The 23655-nt window shown below is 32.5% G+C and overlaps 1 protein-coding gene across 1 annotated transcript in view; it reads right to left on the minus strand.

Annotated features, from left to right (window-relative positions):
• Positions 1 to 7466: 7466 nt before the first annotated feature.
• The window catches only part of ROCK1 (Rho-associated, coiled-coil containing protein kinase 1), a 106161-nt gene continuing 89972 nt past the window's right edge, over positions 7467 to 23655 (minus strand). The window contains exons 26-33 of the mRNA XM_012725778.1: positions 20501 to 20689; positions 19450 to 19609; positions 14378 to 14448; positions 13923 to 14011; positions 11271 to 11349; positions 10838 to 11099; positions 10042 to 10249; positions 7467 to 8885 (exon numbers count right to left, since the gene is read on the minus strand). Of these exons, the coding sequence (XP_012581232.1) occupies positions 8882 to 8885; positions 10042 to 10249; positions 10838 to 11099; positions 11271 to 11349; positions 13923 to 14011; positions 14378 to 14448; positions 19450 to 19609; positions 20501 to 20689 (1062 nt within the window). The 3' untranslated portion in view covers positions 7467 to 8881. The remainder of the gene's footprint in view (positions 8886 to 10041; positions 10250 to 10837; positions 11100 to 11270; positions 11350 to 13922; positions 14012 to 14377; positions 14449 to 19449; positions 19610 to 20500; positions 20690 to 23655) is intronic.

Genomic DNA, 23655 nt, shown 5'->3' on the forward strand with positions numbered 1-23655 from the left:
CAAGCAGAACTGAGGGGAGCAGTGGGTAGGTCAGGAGAGGTCACCTCCCTGGCTGGGGATCCAACTTGTATTGCAGTGGCTCTGGTAACTTCATAGTGCTGTGCTTTAACCAGTTGTGCCACTAGCGAGGGACCACCTATAAAATTTACTCTTAAAAATATATTGAACTTTGTGATTATAAGAACATTAATGAGTCCAGACTTATTTTGAATTCCATTGTTACTTCCTAACCAACTGACCACTGAGCCTCAATTCCTCATCTATAAAATAGAATAGTATGTATGTAATAAAATTGTTATGAGGATTAAATAAGGTGCTTACTCTGGTTGGCTAATATCAGGGTGAGGGGATGAGAGAATTCACCAGAAACAGTGGAGAACAGAAAAGGAGGATTTATTGATATAGACTGCTAGAAGCAACAGTGTGGGGACAAACGTATGTGTGGAAAGGATTTGGGGCTTCCTTTTATAACCTGTTTTTAAGGGCTTTTCATGACTACAAGAGTTGGTTTGGGCCAGTTGTTATCTTCTGGGATAGCAGGTTTCCATCGGCCTTCTACACAGTAGGTTTTCTGCGTGGTTCTGTTAATGCAGTTCCCATGACCTATGAGTCCAGACTTATTTTGAATTCCATTGTTACTTCCTAACCAACTGACCAGCTACTCATAGGTCATGTGGACCCTCGGCCAGGTTCCCATGGTACTCTATGGGTTCCCCTTCCTTATCTATTATGTGTCTCCCTCCCAGCATTGTTCACCAAAGTGAAGTGCAGAAACCAGGTTTTAATTTATTAAGTGATACACTGGCATCTACCACTTTGCATACGGTATTATGCAAAATGATTGCAGATTACACACTAAAAGATATAAATAAGTGTAGAGTGGCCCTCCCTGGTGGCTCAGCGGGTTAAAGCACAGCACTAAGAAGCTAAAGCCACTTCCACATGAGTTCGATCCCCGCCTGCCCCAGAGGAGATCCACATGGAGTGGTAGACCTCTCCTGACCCGACGCTGCTCCCCTCAGCAGTGTACTTCGTTGATCTGCCTGTTCTGCTCCCGACTCTGTCCCTGGTGAATCCTCTCACCCTCTGCATCTCTGGCTGTACCCCAGTTCTGTATGAATAAATAAATAAATCTAAATAAATAAAATTTTTAAAAAATAAGTGTAGAGTATGGTCAGGAACAGCAGCCTGTTGGTAGCTTTATTTTCTATTCTCTGAATTTCCAATAATGTATTTTCATCTAAGAGATATTTCGAAATATATTGGATTGATCCTCTGTGGGAAAATCTTTGCTGCCCTTTGTTGAAACTGACATTAGGGAGGTCTAAGGATGGAAGGATGCCAGTGTAAATGTTCCTTTATGCTGTGCTCTTACAGTATCCTGTGACTCTTCTTCAGTAGCTGTCATCATATTTCTTTTTCTTAAACATCTGTCTTCCTTCAGCAGACTATAAACAGGAATCATGGTTATCTGAGAGAAATGTAATTATTTGACACCATAAGAAGTAAATGAGATATCAACATTTTTTAAACTTACTTATTCTAGGTCAACTAGTTTTCAAGCCCATCTCTTTAACACAAGAATGAATTTAACCTAAACAAAGTGAGTATTTGAAATACAGTGCTAGCAACTGAAAGGAGGTATAAAAAGAAATTTGCATAGCTGATCTTCCTCTGTGTTAACAAGAGTTGTAGATCATAGCAACCTTGCCCCATATACCATACAGTACTAATCTCTGATCTACATGGGTCTTGTGGCTAGAGTCTTCTTAAGGTTGAACTTTTTAAAAAATGAATATATTGTAATAACCTGCATGTTTACAAATAAATTAGTTCCTAAAATGTGGCCAAAATACCAGAAAGCTAAATAGTGACCAATGTAGTTTATTGCTTAAAATGTCCCCTCATCTGACCAACAGAAATCCTATCCAACATTAAAATCTTCATCTAGTGCTATTTAATATATACAATGTAATGCTACTCTCTAAAATCACCCCTTACTATCAATAGCATTAAATTGTAGCTGTTTGCTCTCAGCAAGCATCTTATTGAATGCAAGACAGTATAGAAGCTATGAATACAAAGATAAACCTGCTCTCAAAAGACTGAGAATCTGGTAGGAATATTGAAATATACATACATAAAGTATGTAACTCTGACAGAGCTCTTAAATGTATATGACAAAATCCAGAGGACTTGATATAGGATAAACTCACAGAATCAATAAGAAAACCAGCAATCCAGGGACAGAAAATGGATAGGAACAGAGATGGGCAGCAAGGAACATAGATAAGGTTATGTTACAGAAAGTCTGTTACTTCTGCTACCACCTCTATGAGTAATTTTCAGTTCTGTGTCTACCTCACTCCCTCAAGATTCCATGTCCTAGACAAGACTATGTAATTGTTCAACGATGAGGAAAAGAATGTCTGGCTTTGCTTCTCACACAGACATACTGAGTATAGGGCATGGGCTACCCAGAATAGAAGAGCTATGTATTGATTTCCTATTTCCACAGTAAAAAAAAAAAAAAAACTCAAATACAGTAGCTTAAAATAAAACAAAACAAATTTTATCATCTTACAGTTCTGGCAAACAGAAGTTCAAGAATGCTCTTCACTTTAAAGTGTTAGCAAGACTATACTTTCTGGAGGATCAAGAGGAGATTCTATACTTCACCTTTTCCAGATTCTAGAGGCTACTAACGAATCCCGGTGTCAGGACCCACTCCTTTATCACTCCAACTGTTTCCATCATCACAGCTACTCCTTTGACCGTGATCTTCTGCTTTCCTGTTTATAAACAATCTTATGATAACATTGGTCCCACATGATTCATCTAGGAAATATTCTCATATTAAAATCCTTAAGTTAACCTTAACAAATTAACAAAATCAGGAAATACTCATACTATGAAAAATGCCCTTTTGAACAGCAAGGCCAATTTGAGGGGTCTACTTTTTGTTTTTGTTTTCTATTGGGTTAAATATGTATTTCAGCACACAGGAAGAAGAAATAGAAGTGGGGAAAGTGCAGCACACCAATTTCCAAGAACTGGAGAGATGTACACCTAACAATTCCCATGCAAATTTCGTTTAAGGAAAACTGTCAACAAGGTCTAGCCATATGAAAGTCTGGGAAATGTAGTCTCTAACTGCAAAGAATACAATCTTAAACTCTACTCTTACGTAAGAAAAAAATGGATTTTAGTGGAAAGTCAGCAATCTCTGCCATGCAAAGCAGAAGAGATTCTTGATTACATTGTACCAGTCTCATGTGATGATTCTCACATTCAGATTTCCTTGATTCCACAGAAGTTTGTTTATACTATAAACTTAATTTTTCTCATGTAATTTTCCACTCTACACCCATTCATCAAATCGACTTTATAACTTACAACCAATTAGAGAAATAACTCCCAGTGAAATAACTTCTTCAGTGTACTATTTTTATACTAAGTTCAAGAGGATATTAACCCCTTATAAGATTCATGGTTTTTGAATATTTTCTCCCATTCCATATGTTGTCCTTCACTTTGTTGCTTCCTTCCCTGTGCAAATTTGATATATCCCATCTTATTTGTTTTTGTTTTTGAGGTCAGTGCTAAGAAATCACTGCCATGTCTGTGTCAAGCTTTCCTCTATGCTTTCATTTGGAGTTTTACAGTTAAGTCTTTAATCCAGTTTGATATTTGTATTGAGTCCAATTGCATTTTTTGCACGTGTAGATCTACTTTCCCCAACACTCTTTATTGAAGAAAATGTCCTTTTCCCATTGTGTAGTCTGGCACCCATGGCAAAGATGTGTTGACTATGTGTATGTAGATTTATCGGCTCCCTGTATTCAGTTCCATTGGTTTATATGTATATTTTTATGCTAGTTATTATACTGGTTTTGTTAACTGTAGCTTTGTCACATATTTTGAAATCAGCAGATGTGATATTTATGTCTTCTGTTCAAAATTGCTTTGACTAAACAGGGTCTTTTGTGAGTCTATATTAATTTTATGGTTATTTTTCTATTTCCATAAAAATGTTCTTGGTATTTTGACAGACTGCATTGAATTTGTAGAGTGCTTTTGATAGTATGAGTGCTTTTGATAGTATGAATACTTTTAACAATAATTCTTCCAAATCATGAACATAGAAAGTATGTTCATTTACTTGTATTTTTAACTTTCATAAATGTTGCAAATTTTTCAGTGCACAAATCTCTTCTTTGGTCACATTCCTCCCTAAGGATTTTATCTTTTTGATACTCTTATAAATGGAATTTTTGATTTGGATTATTTTCCTTGCCAAATTTCTCTGGTTAAGTCTTCCATTACCATGTTGAAAAGAAATGCAAGAATGGGCATCCTTGCTTTGTTTTACTCTGGGAAAATCTTTCCATTTTCACCAGTATGTTAGCTGTAACCTTTTTCTTTTGAAGTAAATTCCTTACATGCTCATTTCATTGAGACCATCTTAAAGGGGTGTTGAATTTGTCAAATGCTTTTTCTGCCACTATTGAGGTGATCATATTGAGGTGATTTTTATACTTACTCATCAGTGTTGTATGTCACATTGATTTATATCCTTTATTCCATCTAAAGAATAAACTCCATTTGTCGTGGTGTATATTCTTTTAATGTGTTGTTCAATGCAATTTGGTAATAGTTTGTTAAGAAATTTTGAATACATATTCATCAGGGATATTGGCCTCGTTTTTTTTTTTTATATTTTTATTATTAGCTTTGTCTGACTTTCGTATCAGGGTAATATTGACCTCATGAATTTGGATGTACTCCCTCTTAAATTTTCTTGAATAGCTTATCACCGATTCTTCTTTAAATGTTTGGTAGAATTCAACTATGAAGCAATCTATTCCTAGAACTTTATTGGTCAGTTTTTGATTACTGATTCAAATTCCTTTTTAAAATTTTCTAGGTTTATGCAAGATCTCTAGTTCTTTGTCTTAGTGGACTGTTCCTGAGAACTTAACATTTTCTCCTAGGTTATCCAATTTGTTTCATGTAATTTCTTGTAAGAGTCCCATTAAGAACTTTTGTGTTTGTTATAACATTGTCTCATTTCATTTAATTTTGACTTTTTAGTCTAAGGTTTCTTTTTTTTTTTAGAAAATATTTGTCAGTTTTTCTGTTGCTTTTATAGTTTTTTACTTCTCTAATCTTTTCCTACTTCTGCTAATTGGGGTTAGTTTCCTTTTTATAGTAGCTCCTCCTTCAGGTGTAATTAGTGCAGATCTTTCTCCTTTGTTTATATAAGTATTTATCACTACAAACTTGCCCTATTAGTATTGCTTTTGCTGCATCCCATAAGTTTATGTTGTATTTTTCATTGTCACATGATATTTTATATTTTCCCTTTTGATTTCCTCTTAGAACTAATGGCTAGTCAAGAGTATTTTAAGAGAATGTTCTTTAACTTGTACTGGTGAATTTTTCCATTTTCCTTTATCGTTTTTAGTTTAATTCCACTGTGGCTGGAAAAGTTACTGGGGATGATTTCAACTTTGTGAAATTTGTCAAGAATTGTATAGTAACATTTGCTTTATATTTTTCGGTGATCTGATGTTAGTTGCATGTTTTATCTTTCTGTTTAATTAACCTTTTTAATCATTGTATGATTTATGACTTTCACTGGAGTTTTCTACTTACCAGATACAGCTTATGTTGTTGAACTTCATGTCATTATGCTTTGAAGATTATCGCACTTTACATATTATGGGTTTGTGGTAACCTGTGTCAAGCATATCTTTGGCATTATTTTCCAACAGCATGTGCCGATTTACTTAGCAAAATATTTTATTACAGTATGTATGCTTTTAGACATAATGATACCACACACTTACTAGACTATAAATATAACTTTTATATGCATTGGAGAACCAAGTCATGTGACTCAATTTATTGTGATATTTGCTTTACTGTGATAGCCTAGAATCAAAAGTAAAGTATCTCTGAGTTATACAATGTGACCACTTTTGCTCCCCTGTGGTTACCAAAGGGCATATCTTTGGCATATCTTTTCCTTAAGTCTGTTCCCTTAATTATAAAAATGAATCTCTTTTAGACAGCTGTATGTAGGTTTTTTTTTTTTAAACTTCAGCCATTTTGTCTTTTGACTGGAGCGCTTAATGCTGTTATATTTAATTATTGATAGTTAAGGACTTTGTATTGTGATATTGATTGTTCTTTTGTTTTTAGATTTCCCTCGCTCTTTTATTTTTCCTTTGTGATTTAGTGATTTTTTTTTTATTATATGCTTTGGTTTGTACATTTTTCTTTAGTGGCTATCCTGTAACTTCATAAAACATAAGTCAATTTCAAGTTCATAACTTCACATGAATATAAAAACTCATTTTTATTTAACATTTTATTACTGATTTCATGTTTTTATATTATGTATATATAAACTTTTATAGCTGAAAGTATTCATAATATTTTAACTTTTATGCTGGGTTAATGTGATTGGTATACCACTAATAAAATTCACATAACACTGAATTTGCCTATATATTTAGTATCATTACCATTGAGATTTATGTTTTCGTGTTGCTATTTCGCATCTTTCAACTTGAGCAACTTCTGTTAGCAGTTATTGTACAGCATATTTAGTGGTGACTGACTCCTTCTGACTCCTGTTTGGTATAGTAGTCTTGATTGGCTGGCTGTTTCAAGTTTGGGTGTCTATTTCCCTCACCAGAGTTGGGGAGTTTTCAGCCATTATTTCTTTATGTAAGCTTTCTGTTCCATTGTCTTCTTATAATCTGTCTGGGATTCCCATGTGCATATATTGTTTTATTTGATAATGTGCCGTTTCTTTACTCTTATCATTCTTTTTTCCTTTTCCTTCTCTGACTGGATAATTTCACATGATCTGTCCATGAGTTCAGTGGTTCTTTTGCTTGATTCAGTCTGTTTATACAGTACTCTAAAAAACTTTTCATTCTATTATCTCATGGTGGTGATAAAGTGTCCCTGTTAGGTGTTATACATACATCAGGTCTACACAATAACTGAGAAACCTCAAGTTTGGCATACCAGAGTCTTTTACAATGAGAATAAGACAATCTGTCAACTTTAACCCAAAGGGATACATAATTTGTATTATAGCCCTTCCTCTGAAGAAAGATACAAGAGCCTCTAAGCAAGTTCATTAATCAAATCTCTTTGGAAGAGTCTAGAAAACTGGCTTGCCAGAGCCTGTGCTCTCAAGAAGTAACAAATTCAAAAGACCCATGGAAAACTGTTTAAACTACTTGTTTTAGAGCGCAAACCAGGTTTTATCTTTTTAAAACTCACTTTAATCTACAATTTAACAAACATTTGTATACAGTCAGAAACTATTTTATAGCATGGTTTCCATTCATTTCAGCCATGAGAAAACACCATAGAAGTCATTATTAAAAGTATCTCTCCATAAATTATTTTTATTACTCATTAAATGAGCACAGAGTCATTAGCATATTAATAACAGATATGTTTATTATTACATATCCATCAGTGCGGCTTTTGATACCACTTGAAACATGCATATCGTCCTAGAGACGAATCAGTTTTCCAGTGCTTCTTATTTGATACACATTACTGCAAAGCCATTATAAATTACTGAGGAGGTATTTGGTTAAAAAGATAATAAATCATACTGCCCTTAAGAATCAACTCTTGTTATTTGACAAGAGTGTTTATCTGGTAATTCCTATGTTAACTGGAAAACATCAGATGTATTGTCATAATTTTTCTTTATAATGGTAAAACCTACACATTTTGTAGAATTTTATAGTCATTATTTTTGCAGGTAGCTCAATGAAGATTATAATCAACTTATTAAAGTCCAACAAGTATGCATATATTTTAGAATTAAACCAATTATCAAAGAAAAAACCCACTGACATCATTTTTTGAAAATGTCTTTGAAAGTTCTATATTTAGTCATGGCAGTAAAATAATTCTCTCAAATTAAGGCACTAAAAGAGCAATGCAACTCCCATTGAAAGTGTACTAAGAATAAGTTACATTTCAAACAGTGCATACATTTCTTAATATGTTTGTTAACTTAATGTCTTTATCACTTAAAACCACAAAGAAATACATTATACAATTACAGAAATGATGTACCCCACAAAATGCTTTTAAACTTGGTTCTTTTTGTACAGTTAGTCCCTAATGTTTCTAGTAGTAAAATAACTCAATATGGCTTGGCAAAAAATGCATAGATTAAATGTAAATTTTTTTGCCTTCTCCCATTCCCCAATCCATAAACTTGCTGAAACACATACAGTATTTTGTAAAGCATATGTAAGATATTTATTCTCCATTAAGTCCACGATGGGCAAAAAACAGTAAGGCTTTTAGATTCTACAGTGAGAGCACTGAAGTCAAGTGACGTCACTGCTATATCTTAAAATAGTTTTGTATAGTCCTGCAAGAGCACAAAAACTGAAGTCATTTAAAAAATTTTCAGTTGTCTCATTTTGAGATATTTTCATTAGTACTTCCATGATAGTGATAGCCATTCCACGAGAAAGTGAAAGTATCTTCCTCTGACTTACATGAGGAAAATTATGTTCTATCATGATTGACAGGCATTTTCTTAGAATTCAAAAAGGCTGCACCTTTTTAAAAAAATATATCTAGCTAAGCTTCCCCAATCGTACTTGCATTACATAGTAATAATTAATCTAATCTACCTGTAGGCAAACCCGCAATAAAAAAAACCCTCAGATGCTTTTGTGCCAAAGCAAGGACAGAATAACAGCAATCTTAACCCTGAAGCCTGTGATATTTGTGTCAAAGGAACAGCCTGTCTGCTCTGCCTGGTTAAAGAAGCCTCATTTATCAGGTAGCATCCCACGTGACTCCACAAGGTGCTATATGGTTAGCTGTTGAGGGAAAAAAAGACAATAATTAGGAAAAAAGAAAAATACACTTAGTATTATTTCCTTTTCAATTACAATCAGTTTAAAACACTTTTTTTTTTACAAAGTTAAGATCTATTTTTAAAAAATTTAAATAATTTTAGTATACAAAAGAGGACTAATACAGCAATCTACAGGAATGTATCAAGAATGAAGCAATGATACTAGAGTAAAAACAAGATACAAGTTAGTTCAAAGCATAAGACTTGGTTGGCTTTGACAGAATGGAGTGAAGAAATCAGATGAATTAAAGACAGTTTTCAGGTTACTTGGAAAATCTGGGTGATGTGAGCAGAGAGAAGCAAAATCAGTTAGGTTTCAGTTTCCAGATTCAAATGCTCTTTTAATGTAGGTATTATATTCTAGGGAAAGTTGGTATATGATAAAAGAGAAAAAATACAGGCTTTTTAGAATGGGATGAAAATGGTTCCTAAATCTGACTATGCCATTAGTTTACTATGTGATCTTGTTTGTAAGTTGCTTAGCTTTGAATCTCATCTGTTATGTCAAGATGAGAACTTGAAATATAACCTCTCTTCAAGAAAGGGTTTAGAAAAAAATAAATAAAAAAGAAAGGATTAGTTAGGTTCTGTCATTATTACAGCATGCATATATATATATATATATATATATATATATATATTCTTAAAGTTCCATCAAAACCTGTTAAATTCCCCCTCCCAAAAAGGGTAAGTAACTAGTAAGTTTATTTTTCTTTTTATTCTTAGAAGTTTAATTTATAACATGAGTCACTGATAGTACCAATTTAAAGAAAATTTTTTTAAAAAAAGCCAATGTGCTTAAAAATGAAGTGAGCAAAGTTTTAAGTGAATCTACTTACATTTTAAAAAATGAACAAACCACAGTTTTGTTTAAAACATTAAAGGATAAAAAGTACTACACCTCCCAACCAGTGATAATATCATTTGACAGAGCTAAATACATATTTATAAATATTACTAACTTCTCTAAAAGAAACCATGTTAATTTGTAATTTCAAGTTTCATTTTAAGTCATATATAAGTACCTATTTACAATTAATGCCTTCTATAGGGAAAAAAACAATAAAATTTCAAAAACTATACTATATCATTAAAAAGGTTAACATTTCAATCCTTACCTTGTTTTTCCAGATGTATTTTTAACCACTTTCCGGAAGGACTGATTTGCAGTGGATCTTGTAGAAAGTGTTCGAGGGGATGCACGAACAAAACCAGATGGTGGATTCTTAGGGATTTTCTTTACTAAATGAGTTACCCATTTTTTTTGTTCATCCTGAGAACATGCTAACAGCAGCATATCTCTTGCTGATGTTACATCATAACTTACTATATATAAAAAAAAAAAGTAATAAAATTTCTTTAAAATGCCATTGAAAAATAATTTTGTAAGTTTCTTAAAATTTAAAAGATTCACTATATTTGGACAATATCCCCCTTTCAATTTAATTAAGGCTGAAAATCTAAAAGAAATATTAATTATATACTAATGATAAAGTAAAATCAAAAGTACAAAAATAAAACACAGCCATGAAACAAACTAATGTATTTTTATAAACAAATGTATTGTTAAAATACATTTGTGCTATTTTGGTTGAACTACCTAAGCTAAACTAGCATATTTTACAAAATATAGTCTAGGCAGTGAAAAGCAGACAAAAATAGTGGGGGGGATGCATGGGGATTCAAGCTAGAATACAGTAGAACACACATATATACCTCTGTTAACCAATTTAGAATAACTTGGTGGTATCTTTGTTTTTAGAAAAAGATACTTCCCTTTAAAAATACTGTATCAAAGCTAAATCTACTTTTTTTTCAATTTGGTATAGAAAATACTATACCTGAAGAAGTTATTTCACTGAGAGTTAATTCTCTAATTTGTTGTAAGTCATAAAAATAATTTCCATGCCTTACCTTTACATGGAGAAATTAAATCCTCTTTCTTATCTAAATGATCTCGGTGGCACTTAACATGGCATCTACGACATTCTAGGGCAGGAGGTGGCTTAAAAACATGCCAGAGAGGTTTGGCACAGGCCTCACAGTTGGCAGGAAAATGGTAGAGTGTAGGAATAAACTCATGGCCTTTGTGATTTTGAAAATTAGTTTTTTCAGCTTGTTGTACTGGCTCCATCTCCACATCTTTTCTACATTCGCCTTCATTTGCATATAGAATCTACATTTAGAAATGGTAAAAGAAAAATTTTTAAAAGTCTTAGTCTTTCAAATGTATAAAAACATTTGTATATTTATACTTCATATATATATATACAGTATATATACAGTATATATACTTTGTATTTAATACTTATATTAAAAAAAAGATTTCTAAAATTATAATTTTTACCTGGAATATTCTAGGAATTTCTTCAGTTTCAGCTCTATACACATCTCCCTGTGTAACAGGTCGAACGTGAAACAATTTACTAAAATAAAAACATGATATAGGCCATTATAAAACTTAATAAATGAAAAAGACACAGAGCTCATTACATAGGATATACAGATATGACAAATTTTAAAAAATCACAACATCTATGGGAGTTTTATGAATAAAAACAGTTAATAATTATAAGAATATGTAGAAACTAGGTCATTCAAACAATTACAGCAGAAATATTAACTGCAGAACCACTCTGGAATAGAATATGATGATTTCTTATAAAACTAAGTATCTGGTCATCATCTGACCCAGCAGATGTTCTCCTAGTTCATTAACCACAAAGAATTGAAAAGTTATAGGTCTGTAAAAACTTGCACATGAATTTCACAGCAGCTTTAGTCCTAAACCCAAAAAATGGAAACAAGCCCAATGAATGGCTAACCATGAATACTACCCAATAACTGAAGAAAACAAACTATAATTTCAATGGTGAAAGGGATTTACTGCTGAGTGGAAAAAAAAAAAAACAACTAATTCCAGAGGTTACATACTATTTTATTCCATTTATATAGTATCATCAAGATGATAAAGTTATAGAGATGGAGAACAGATTAGTAGTTGTCAGCAATTAGGGAGGAGAAAGGGTGCCTTTTGTGGCTATAAAAGGGTGGAATGAGGTTTACATTTTGACTGTGGTGGTGGTCATATGAATCTATACACAGGATAAAGACATACAGATTGAAAAGAAAATTCACCATTTGGAAATTACAGAATTGCAAATCTGTAGAAAACTCCTGTGTAATCCATGAAAGAATCTACAAAACTGCTAAATGAAAGTTAAGATTACAGGATTCAAAGTCAGTATACATGTGAATATGAAGAGGCTAATCAGAGACTGGGAAATATTTGTGCTATATATTTCTGACATAAGATTTGTATTATATATTTCTGACACAGGATTTATATCAAAATTACATTAAAAATTTGTACAAATAAATCTTAAAAGTATAAGCACCCAGTTTAAACATTTGCAAAAGACTTGGAGACATTGAAGAGGGCATACAAAAGGCCAATGAAGAATGGATTCATCATTAATGATGTCATGAAATCCAAAATTTCTTGGCATTATTAGTAATGAAGATTTACATGTGACAATAAGAGCATCATATCCATTAGAATATCACAAATCAAAGGCTGACAACAGCACATGTTTGTAAAATATATGTACTATTATAGAATAAAAAAATATGATAACCACTTAAACAATTATTTGGTATTTGTTTTAAAGGTTAAACTATATGACCCAAGATTCCACTCTTAAGTATTTACCCATGAAAAATAAAAACTTAAGTCCATAATGTTCACAGAAGTCTTATTTATAAGAAGTCTTATTTATAATAGCCCCAAACTGGAAGCAATGTAGCATATTACTCAGACACTATAGTGAATGAAGGAAGTGAGGCACAAAAAGAATACACACTGTAATTTCATTTATGTGACCTTTAGGATAGATATAGATAAAACTAATCTCACTGATAGAATTCAGATTTTCCTCCTCAACCCAGGAGAAGGGCATGTGAGCTTTCTGGAGGGTGATGGAAATGTCCTTTATTTGCACTGGATGATTCAATGGGTGTTATAATAGTCAAAGATCACTGAAAATTTGTGCATTTCATTGTATGAAAATTGCACCTAAAAAAAAAGGTAAAACAATGGCAAACTCATCAATCTAAAATGTATAATTTAGATGTTACATACCTCATTAATGTTTTTGTAGTATCCTACTAGAGCTGACATTTAATTTTTTAATCAAGAAATAAAATGTCAGTACTTTCTGGTAGCTGCTCAATTCTTTTTTCATTTTAAGTATAACAGGCTCCACAAATGTTAATATTAAAGGAATGGCAATACTTCATTTTAACTTTATATTGCTTTTGAATAGCATCCACTACACTTCATTCTTTTTTTTTTTTTTTTAAAGATTATTTATACATACAAGAACTGGGGTACAGGCCAGAGGTGCAGGGAGGTGAGAGGGTTCACCAGAGACAGAGTGGGGATCAGAACATGCAGATCAACTGAAATACACTGCTGAGGAGAACAGCAGGAGGGACAAGAGATCTGCTACATCATGTGGGTCACCTCCCTGGCTGGGGATCAAACTCACGCTGCAGAAGCTGCAGATATCTTCACAGGGCTGCATCACCAGAGAAGGCTCCCACTGCACTTCACTTTGAATTTATATTGTTTCTTACTGTTTCATCTCTTCTACTAGTCTTTAAGCTCCTTAAATACAGAACTATCTGATTTTTATACAATCTATAGTAATGTTAATACAAGCAGCAGAGGTTTCAGATTAAATATAAGAAGAAAACCTAAGATTATTATGGACCTTTTTGACCTCTTTTTTAAAAAGAACTCACACACACACACAGAGAGATTCAAACACTTTTCAAGACAGCTCTGATCTTAAATCAATAAACAAATGAAAAACAGTCTTTAGAATACATGAGTCCGGTATACAAGTTTTTCCCACTCACATTTTGCTAAAGTGAGCTTTAATATAATGTTTTAAAAATATGTAAAGAAAAAAAAAGTAGGTAACATGTGACTTACTCTATGTCTAACACCATAGATGGATTGGATTGTTCTTTATCTTGTTCATCATTATAGAACAAAATTTTTTTGCTGCTTACCACAACATACTGAAATGAGAACAAATTGGAAAGATGCATGAGAACATTAATTTGGTTTAAAGTGATAGCATACAAATTATTATGTCTAGATTATGTTGTATTACTTTAAAATCATTTAAATTTCCACAACCAATTTTTCTTAAACTGGAAAATAAAAACATCAATACACTCTGGTAATTGCTCATATCTTTCTTCATTCTAAGTATAAAGGGGCTACATAAATGGTTAATACCAAAGAAGTGGCAATATTTCATTTTAAGTTTGTATTTCTCTTGAATAGCATACTACTAGTATGCTAGTAACAGAAAATGTAAATCAAGTTTTATGCTTTAAAAGTAAAAAGATAACAATTAGCTAAAGTGAAGCATATGGTACCTGTTTCTTCCAGCCATATCGTTTGATATTTCCTCTATTTGGAATTGAAAGCCAACCTTCAATTCTTGACTCTGGGAAATAAGAATATATATTATTCAGTCTTGAATTATAACAAAAAGAAAAGCTATTACAAATTGTCTGATAGCATGCAGCAACAAGCATTTGAACACAGCTAAATGGATATATGCTATACTTTGCTCTTTCATGCTTCAATCACACAAATCAACTTTATGGCCATACAAATATTGCAGAAAAAAATTCCAAGCCACTGTTCCCATAAAATTAACATTTAGTACCCAATTATAAAAGAATGAAGTAATAACAATATCCTTAAGAGCCAGACAAGACTGGAATGGATTGCAGCTTAAATGGGAGATGATACCAAAAACTTTACATATAATTTAACATTCATATAAAAATACTTAGCAAAAAAAAAATTATGCAGCAAGTGGAACAAATCATAGCCATGATTTATACAAGAAAGAGCAAGCAAAAGTATAGAAGTGACCTATTACTCACAGAAGATAAGAAGATAAATAAATAAGGAATGCAGGCAGAATCAACTAGATATAAAGAATAAGAGACAAGCATTTTATTTGTTTTCTCAGTACAATATTCTGATAAACTTTTTGGTAAAACACTGACAACAATTTCAATAAAACTACCTGAATTTAGTTGGAATAGCAGTAGTTAATACACTATTGGTGAGTCCAATTACAATTAATTTCAAATTAAAAATAGTTTAATAATAATTTCTGGTATCAGAATTTAATAAACCATAAAATAATAGAAAAATTCAAATGGTCAATTGCTAATACTTTACTGTGTAAAGAAAATTTCTGAAAATTCCTTGATTAAACTGACCAGGGTATTATTTGTAAATATTACCCATTAAATAGAATAAATGTTTATATTAAAAATACCTGAGGGGTGGGAATGGGCTTCTGATGAAATCATCTAATTAGAAATGTTTCTCTTTAATCAAGTTAAAGAGCATTAAAATATTTTCTATATTTCATTACATTTGAAACAAAAGTAACCAACTTCAAAGTGGAATGCTTTCATGTGACAGGTTACACTATGGTTCAAATCATGAACCCTAATGAAAATATATACTGTCTTTCTCCACATAACTTAAAAGCTATAAAACAACTCAGTTTTACAGTAACAATAAAAACAATAAGCAACATTTACTGAACATGTATTATTTCCCAGTGCCTTATAAAAAATGTCTGTATATAATTCCAACAATACAAGGCACTATATTCTTCCTAATATAAGTTAGGGTACATTCTACTATTATCCTCCAAGTACAAATGAAGAGACTGAAGATAACGTTAAAAACTGTACGGTTCGCACAGGCAGGCTAATTTCTGAGCTTATATTCCTAAAGCATAATGCTATTCAGTATTTTAACAAACTTTGCAGTTAACTGAATAAAGGGTAATCTTGTTCCAACTTCTTCCATGTACTTAAAGTCCTTTGCTTTTGTTATTCCCTTTGAGATAAACTGTAGCTGTTTTTAAAGTGGAGAAAATTATAAACTTTAGTTCAAAATGATCCCTCATTTTCCCCAACTTTTCTTCTCAGTATAATTAATAATTATTTTCTTTATGTAGTTCCTTGGTAAAGCTTGTAAAAATAGGGAGCTAATGCTTTTTCCATATACCCTAATGACATCTTACACACAGAATAAACACTTGATAAATAAATGATTATTTTCAATTTTACTTTCTTCTGAATTAGGCTATAAAAGCCATCCTTTGTAAATAATGGCCATAACTTAAAAAACAAAGGGCAGTTTTATACTAAATAACATGTGAAGGTTAATGATTATTCAAAATATTTTCTTTTTTTTCTTTCTTTTTTTTTTTTAAGATTTATTTATTTGTGCATACAGAACTGGGGTACAGGCCAGAAGCTCAGGGGTGGCGAGAGGCTTCACCAGAGACAGAGCGGGGAGCAGAACAGGCAGATCAACGAATTACACTGCTGAGGGGAGCAGTGGGTGGCTCAGGAGAGGTCTGCCACGCCATGTGGTCACCTCCGGGGCAGGCGGGAATCGAACTCATGCGGAAGCGGCTTTAGATTTTCAGTGCTGTGCTTTAACCCGCTGCGCCACCAGGGAGGGCCCAAAATATTTTCTTTTTTAAAAATATTTATTCTTGGGCCCTCCCTGGTGGCGCAGCGGGTTAAAGCACAGCACTAAGAAGCTTAAGTCACTTCTGCATGAGTTCGATTCCCGCCTGCCCCGGAGGAGATCCACATGGCGCGGCAGACCTCTCCTGAGCCACCCACTGCTCCCCTCAGCAGTGTAATTCGCTGATTTGCCTGTTCTGCTCCCCTCTCTGGCTCTGGTGAATCCTCTCAGCCTCCTTATCTCTGGCCTGTACCCCAGTTCTATATGAATAAATAAATAAATCTTTTAAAAAATATATTTATTCTTATTTATGCATACAAGAACAGGCCAGAGGTAAAGGGGGTGAAAGGATCACCAGAGACAGAGTGGGGAACAGAACAGGTAGATCTACTGAAATACACGGAGCAGGGAGGGAAGCAAGAGAGGTCTGCTATGTCATGTGAATTATCAACCTGGCTGGAGATGGGACTCATGCCACAGTTGCTGGCAATAGCTTGATAGCAATGGGACTTTAACCCCTGTGCCACCAAAGAGGTCTCAATGTTCTTATTTTTCAAAATAAAAAGTTATTGCTAGGAAAATTTCCTCTCAATATACCAAAAATTGAAGCTCTTATTTTAAAGAATAATCTGGACAACATTAAAATCAAAAATAGTAACAAAGTAGTCTTAGCATCTGATGATACTCCTAAATCTACTTAAGTCTCACAGTAAAAGATGTGACAGTCAGAAATCTTGAGTGACAGAAAATTGTATTTGTATCTTCCCCTATTTATTTTTCTATGAAAGTAAATGTCAAAAATATTTATGCCTTCTGGCCTCAGGCTTAGATTAATCGTCCAGTGTTTTCTTTAATATATTTTCAATGAAATGTTATAACTTCGCTTGTCAATTCAAAGTTTCCATACAAATTTATATATCAAGTTTATGAATCAAATCAGCCCAATTTATATTTCCTCTAATTTAAATTAAATGAGGAAATACAGAGCATTGAAAAAGATGTTAAGATTTTTGCCATTTAAAACAATAATATTATAGTAAACAATTTTACTTTCTTCTTTTGGTGAATTCTCTCAAGGAAGTTACTGAACTAAGATTGGTGATAACTAAATATATATACACTAGATTCTCCTCTGTTTATGTATTCCTGGCTTAGATGAAGTTAACCAGTAAGCACCTCCTTCAAACTATGATCTCTTCCAAACTAAGTGGCAATCTACAAGTAAAATTCTGTGTTTCAAATCATAAACACAGTTTCTCCAGAAAAATAAATTTGAAGATTAAAATAAGTTTGATTATCCATTAATTTCTATCTCTAATATGAAAATTAAGAATATGTATAGCACTGTAGAAATCTTTTCAAGTTTCAACACTGAGAAAACAATGATAGAGAAAAAGACACCTAGATGATTTCCTTGTATAGCAATGCGCAGTGGCCTCTAACACTTGTTTCATTTATACTTTTTTCTTCACTTGGACTTTGAAAACTTTAAAAACAAAGTCTGAAAATATACAGCTATTATAAACAATGTACTCAGAATAGTTCTGGTAAAAAAAATTTAAAATTTCTTTGCTGACTGCTCCTAGGTGGATTCTAAATCTACATGGATTCCTAACCTAAGCCAGTCAATCAAACTATCTGATGATACTCTAAGGTTAGCCTTCTTGAATAGGCCAGGATGGAGAATAACACTCACATCTTTCTCATCAAGTTCTCCCAAATTCATCTGTCAATTTAAAAATCTAAGTAGCAGAAACCCAATAATGGTTAAGTCTTTGAAATATTTAACCTAATACAGAGAAAATCCAGACACTCATAACACAGTTAAAGAGAAGTGGGAGGAATAAGGATGCAACCTCTGGTCAGGATACTAAACCTATACTAAATAGATTAAGAATTTCTTTACTAAAGAGATCTAAAATTATACTGGTGCTAATGAGGGACAAGAAAAGAATTCCTTGACCATTGAAATAAAACATAATACATTACCTACCATTCCCTTTCCAGGGAAGCACATGGTTTACAAATAAGAGTGGAATTAACTTCCCATCCTCAGTATCACCAAGAATTATTGGTCAAAAACTATTACTTTATCAAAGTTTTTATATTAAATTAAAAAAAAACCCAAGTAATATTTGTTAAAATAGAATCCCTTGATGCCACCTCGTATATATCTTTCTATTCATACATTACCAGGAATTATACAAATTAAAATCTACTTTGAAGCATATACTTTCAACTTCCAAAACCTTGAAGAATACTTATTATATTAAATATGTGTATGTGATAGTTTATACTACAATTAACCAAAACCAAGGCTATTTAGTTTTAATGGATTTTCCACTGAGAAAAAGAAAAAAGTCTGAATTCCTACTACTCACTTTTACCTTTACTTGAATCCCTGCCCCCACAGTGCATCTCCAAAATTATTTTTCCAAACTTGAAACTTAAGCCTGATTAAAATTTATCATTACTATATTGAGTAGGTTGCTATTCAGAGTTGCTGTTCTTCTGATGAAGTATAGTTCTTAGTTTTAGTACAAAAATAGAAAATAACATTAAAAAGCTGCTACTCATGAAAATGTACAATTTTCTTAAAATAGTGAAGTGTAGCAACAGCTTCAACTTTCACTAGGGAGTTAAACTAATCAACATAAGTTCATAAACTTCTTCAGGTTACTACTCAGGCAGCTTTTTTCCTATTTATTTTAACAGGCTAAGATTGTTCATGATTCCATTTATTCTATAAAATGTACTAAGTACATAGTCATATTTTAGCTATCAGAAATAAATTCCTTCTTAATAATCCACAGACAATGAGAAAGAGGTATAAAACAAAATGAAACAAACATACATTAATTACCATGATATTTAAGCAAACTTTAATAGTCATACAATAAGCAAACTTTAATAGTCATACAAATATTCTTACCTGGAAGGTTTCCATCAGTTTCATCGGCACTAGGAAAACTAGCAACACTTGTAGAATCCGAAAGGTCCAGAAGTTTAGCACGCAATTGCTCAATATCACTCTCTTTGCTAGCCAACTGCATCTGAAGCTCATTCTTATGTGTACATTCTTCTACCAGTTGCTATTTTTGAAAAACACTGAGTCAAGATCAAGCTTCCAAAATTAAGCACTAATGGAACTCTAAGTAAATGATCCAAATTTAAATCTAAAACAAATAAGCAATCTAAAATTGCTAATACTGGGGAGGAAGGTTAAAAAATAAAACTGCTAATACCAAAAATTTACTGTAAAATTCATGAAAGTTTACACACAGGTTTTGAAACTTCCAAAAAAGTTCTCTTTCTCAGTAATGCAGTGCTTAGACACAATCCTTTATTCCTTGCTTTAAATAAGAATTGTTAGTTTTTTTTTAATACAAAGCATTAAAAAAAAAAACAACAGTAACACTAAATAACCGAAGTTTCTCTTATGAGTCCAAATGAAGTTGTTCAAAAGGTACAGGAAACTATGCTGGATGGTAAAGCCAAAAATGATGGAGTCAATGTTTGGGTCTAAGTCTGACTAAGATCAGAGATGTCATGGTCTTAATTTAGTGTTAGTAACAATACAGGAAGTAACTAAATATTAAGTTCTGATATTCTGATTTAGAAAAATTAGTCCTGATTAAACATAGTCATATGTCAACAAGCCTTTATACCAACTATAGTGAATTTTAATCAACCATATCTTAGTTTCAGTCAAAATTCTTGATTGTTTTTCTAAAATTAGCATCTCTAATAAAAAAATGTTAATTAGTAAAATTTTTCATGTCACAGTGGTTGTCAACAGAGCATCTTACCCATTTTTCAAGATCATGGTTCAGATTTTAATAATAGTCAAATTTGGAGGAATATACACCAAAGTATGCATTTTATACTAAAATAACCTAAACAAGATCAACAGATAATAAGTGTATTATAGTATTAACAATTTATAAAGTAATCATACATGTACACATGTGCACAAACCTTACCGCTTGCATGTCATTCAGTTCCTTCTGATGTTTCACTACCATCTGGTTGAATTTCTCTCTTTCCTGGTTGAGTTCCAGTTGTAGCTTTCGATTCTCCTTTTCTTTCTTTCTCAAATCCTGTGTATTAGCTTTCTTTCTATCAATTTTAAAATCTTTCCGATTCATTATTTCTGCCAACTTGTTAACGGCCTATTCAAATATTTTAAGAAATTGTTAATAAGCATCTCTATTGTATTGGCAACATCAATCTCCACTGGAATTTACTTCTCCATCAAAATCAGGCATTTTGTTTCTATGAAAATTAGGAGAACCTTAAGAAGACTGAGACATAACCAGTAGCACAAGTGACTATTATTGACTTATTTCACTGATCAAATATAACAAAAATCCATTTGCTGTTCAACGATTATTTAGCATTTATTATATTGTATAGAAAACTCTGATAGTCACTAAATATAAAGACAGAAAATACACTCATACCCCAAAGGCATTCTAGATTGGTAGAGGAGTCAAACAAGCAAGCATTATAGTATAGGGTGGTAAAGGAATGCTATAAAGGTACCTGTATATGTGTTCACATATGTTTCTTAAAATGACAAAAAGGAATGGATAAGCAAAGAAGAAATGGTATTACTGGGACAAGCCAAGGATGGCATTAAAATGAAAGGAAACAGTACACAGGCAAAAATGCCAAAGGTAACTTTTTTTTTGAATACATAGGAAAGTACAGGGAGAGGGACTCTGTCTAGGAATGGAACAAAAATAGTTGAAGTAATCCTTTTTGCCAAGAAAACAATACACTCAAAACAGAAGTTATTAAAGTACATGAATTTAACTATATAAACTGTAAAACAAAAGTCATGGTATACTTGTTATAGTATACATGGTATAGTAATGTAAAAAGAAAAAAAAATCATAGATTTTCTATTAAGACAGACAAAATCCTAACCAGTATCATCATTTCCATACAAATGAAGTCACATTAACACTGGATTAGATTAGGTTAGATGATGATGAGACCTTCAATAACTTTTTAAAATGTACTAAAAGCTGACATCATTGCATGCATAAATGTGTATCTGGCTTTTTTCTAATAATACATCTAATATATATTTATTACAAAAAAATCCTAATGCAGAGATGTCATGAAGAAAGTTAAAGTCCATTTCTGCTTAAATCTTTTCTTTTTTCAAACTGTTAGGTATAGTCTTTCTTTTACCCATATATAAATAGATAACATATACTTAAGTGTGATCATACTGTATATTCTCTGCTGCAACTTATTTTTTAAATCTAATACTGTGTCATATATCATTGAAAATATTATTCATCTATTTCATGCACGTAAGTCTAGTAATTTCTAATAGCTCCGGTGTATTCCAGTGCATGGTTTATATCATGATTTATCTATACTATATTGATGGATGTATAGGTGTTTTTGTTTTTTCACTATTAAAAATAATGTTGCAGTACCGTCTGTGGTGGTGCAACAAGTTAAAACACTGCAAAGCTAGCTGCAGCCGCTTCAGCATGAGTTTGATCCTCAGCCACTAGGGAGGTGACCCACCTGGCACAGCAGACCTCTCCTGACCCACCCGCTGCTCTCCTCAGCAGTGTACTTCATTGATCTGCCTGTTCTGCTCCCCACTGTCTCTGGTGAATCCTCTCATTGCCCCTGCACCTCTGGCCTGTACCCCAGGTCTTTATGCATAAATAGATCTTTTTAAAAAAAATTACTTAAAAAAAATAATGTTGCAGTAATTGTATTTCATTTATATATTTTTTGACCTTATCTATTTCTATATAATAAACTCCTAAATTGGCAGTTACAAAGTCAAAGAAGATGCACATGAAAATGCTTTGTTCTGTCATATGGTTCTTTTTTTTTTTCATCTTAATACAATGTTTCTGACATACTGTTCTTATAGTTTATTTCTTCAAATAGTATATGAATGAACTTTCCCCCATGTTTCTGATGAACCTGAATTTTAAATCTGCTGTTCTATGAAAAGGTATCACTTTTTAATTTAATTTTCTTGGTTTATATTGAGGTTGATCATTTTTTTAACCTTTACTGTTTCTTTTTCTCTCAACTGTTCCTGACTCCTCCTCCCATCTTCCCCCTTATATTGTCTTTTTTTATATACAAATTTTTTTTAAAGATTTATTTATTCATGCATACAGAACTGGGGTAAAGACCAGAGATGCAGGGGTGGTGAGAACTCACCAGAGACAGAGTGGGGAGCAGAACAGGTAGATCAATGAAGTACACTGCTGAGGGGAGAAGCAAGCAAGACAGAAGAGGTCTGCTGTGCATGTGGATAACCTCCGGGGCAGGGGCGGGGATCAAACTTGCACTGCAGCAGCTGCAGCTAGCTTGCAATGCCACGCTTTAACCTGTTGTGTCACCAGGGAGGGCCACAAATGCGCTTTATAGTCATTGTAAATATTATTCCTACTTTATTTTCTTACAACTTATATTGCTCTGGGCTCAAACTTGATTTTTTATATAGTCAATGTCATTTTTCTCACCATGATCTCTAATTTATCATGAAGATAAGCAAAATCTCCTCTGAAGAATTTTCAACAGATAAAGTATATTTCTGAATGTTTATCCTAGCTGCAAAAAAAAGAACTGCTGAAGGAGAGCAGATTAGTTGTAAGAAAGTTATTACAACCTATTACTAAAAAGTAGAAAGTATTTATCTTACTATAAAAATCCCCTGAAGTACAAAGTAATTTATGAAAATTTAAATTATTAGATAACTTAATAAAATGACAAGGCATCAAGTTTTAGTGTAAAAAAATCTGATCTGGCTATGTCAATAAATACAAAGGAAAATGCTATGCCAACTCAAGAGTAATTTCCAATTCTTCTATCTTGGCTTCATACCAGAGTTTTTCTCTCTTCATTAAGTTTTCCTAGTGTCAATGATAGTTCTTCTACACAATTTAAAACATGTTCTTACTAGTCAATAATTAAACAAACTAACTTTCTTAACTCAGCAGAAATCCTATTTCCTGAATGCTATATGTAATGAAGAATATTGCATTTGTTCTAGTGAAAAGTTTCAACTTTTTAACTTCAGTTTGAAAAAATGTATAAAAAATACAAGTAATAATTTCTGAATATATAGTACTCAAATACAAACACA

This window comes from Condylura cristata, unplaced genomic scaffold (genome assembly GCF_000260355.1).
Source record: "Condylura cristata isolate star-nosed mole 26May11 unplaced genomic scaffold, ConCri1.0 scaffold00016, whole genome shotgun sequence".
NCBI classification, from domain to species: domain Eukaryota; kingdom Metazoa; phylum Chordata; class Mammalia; order Eulipotyphla; family Talpidae; genus Condylura; species Condylura cristata.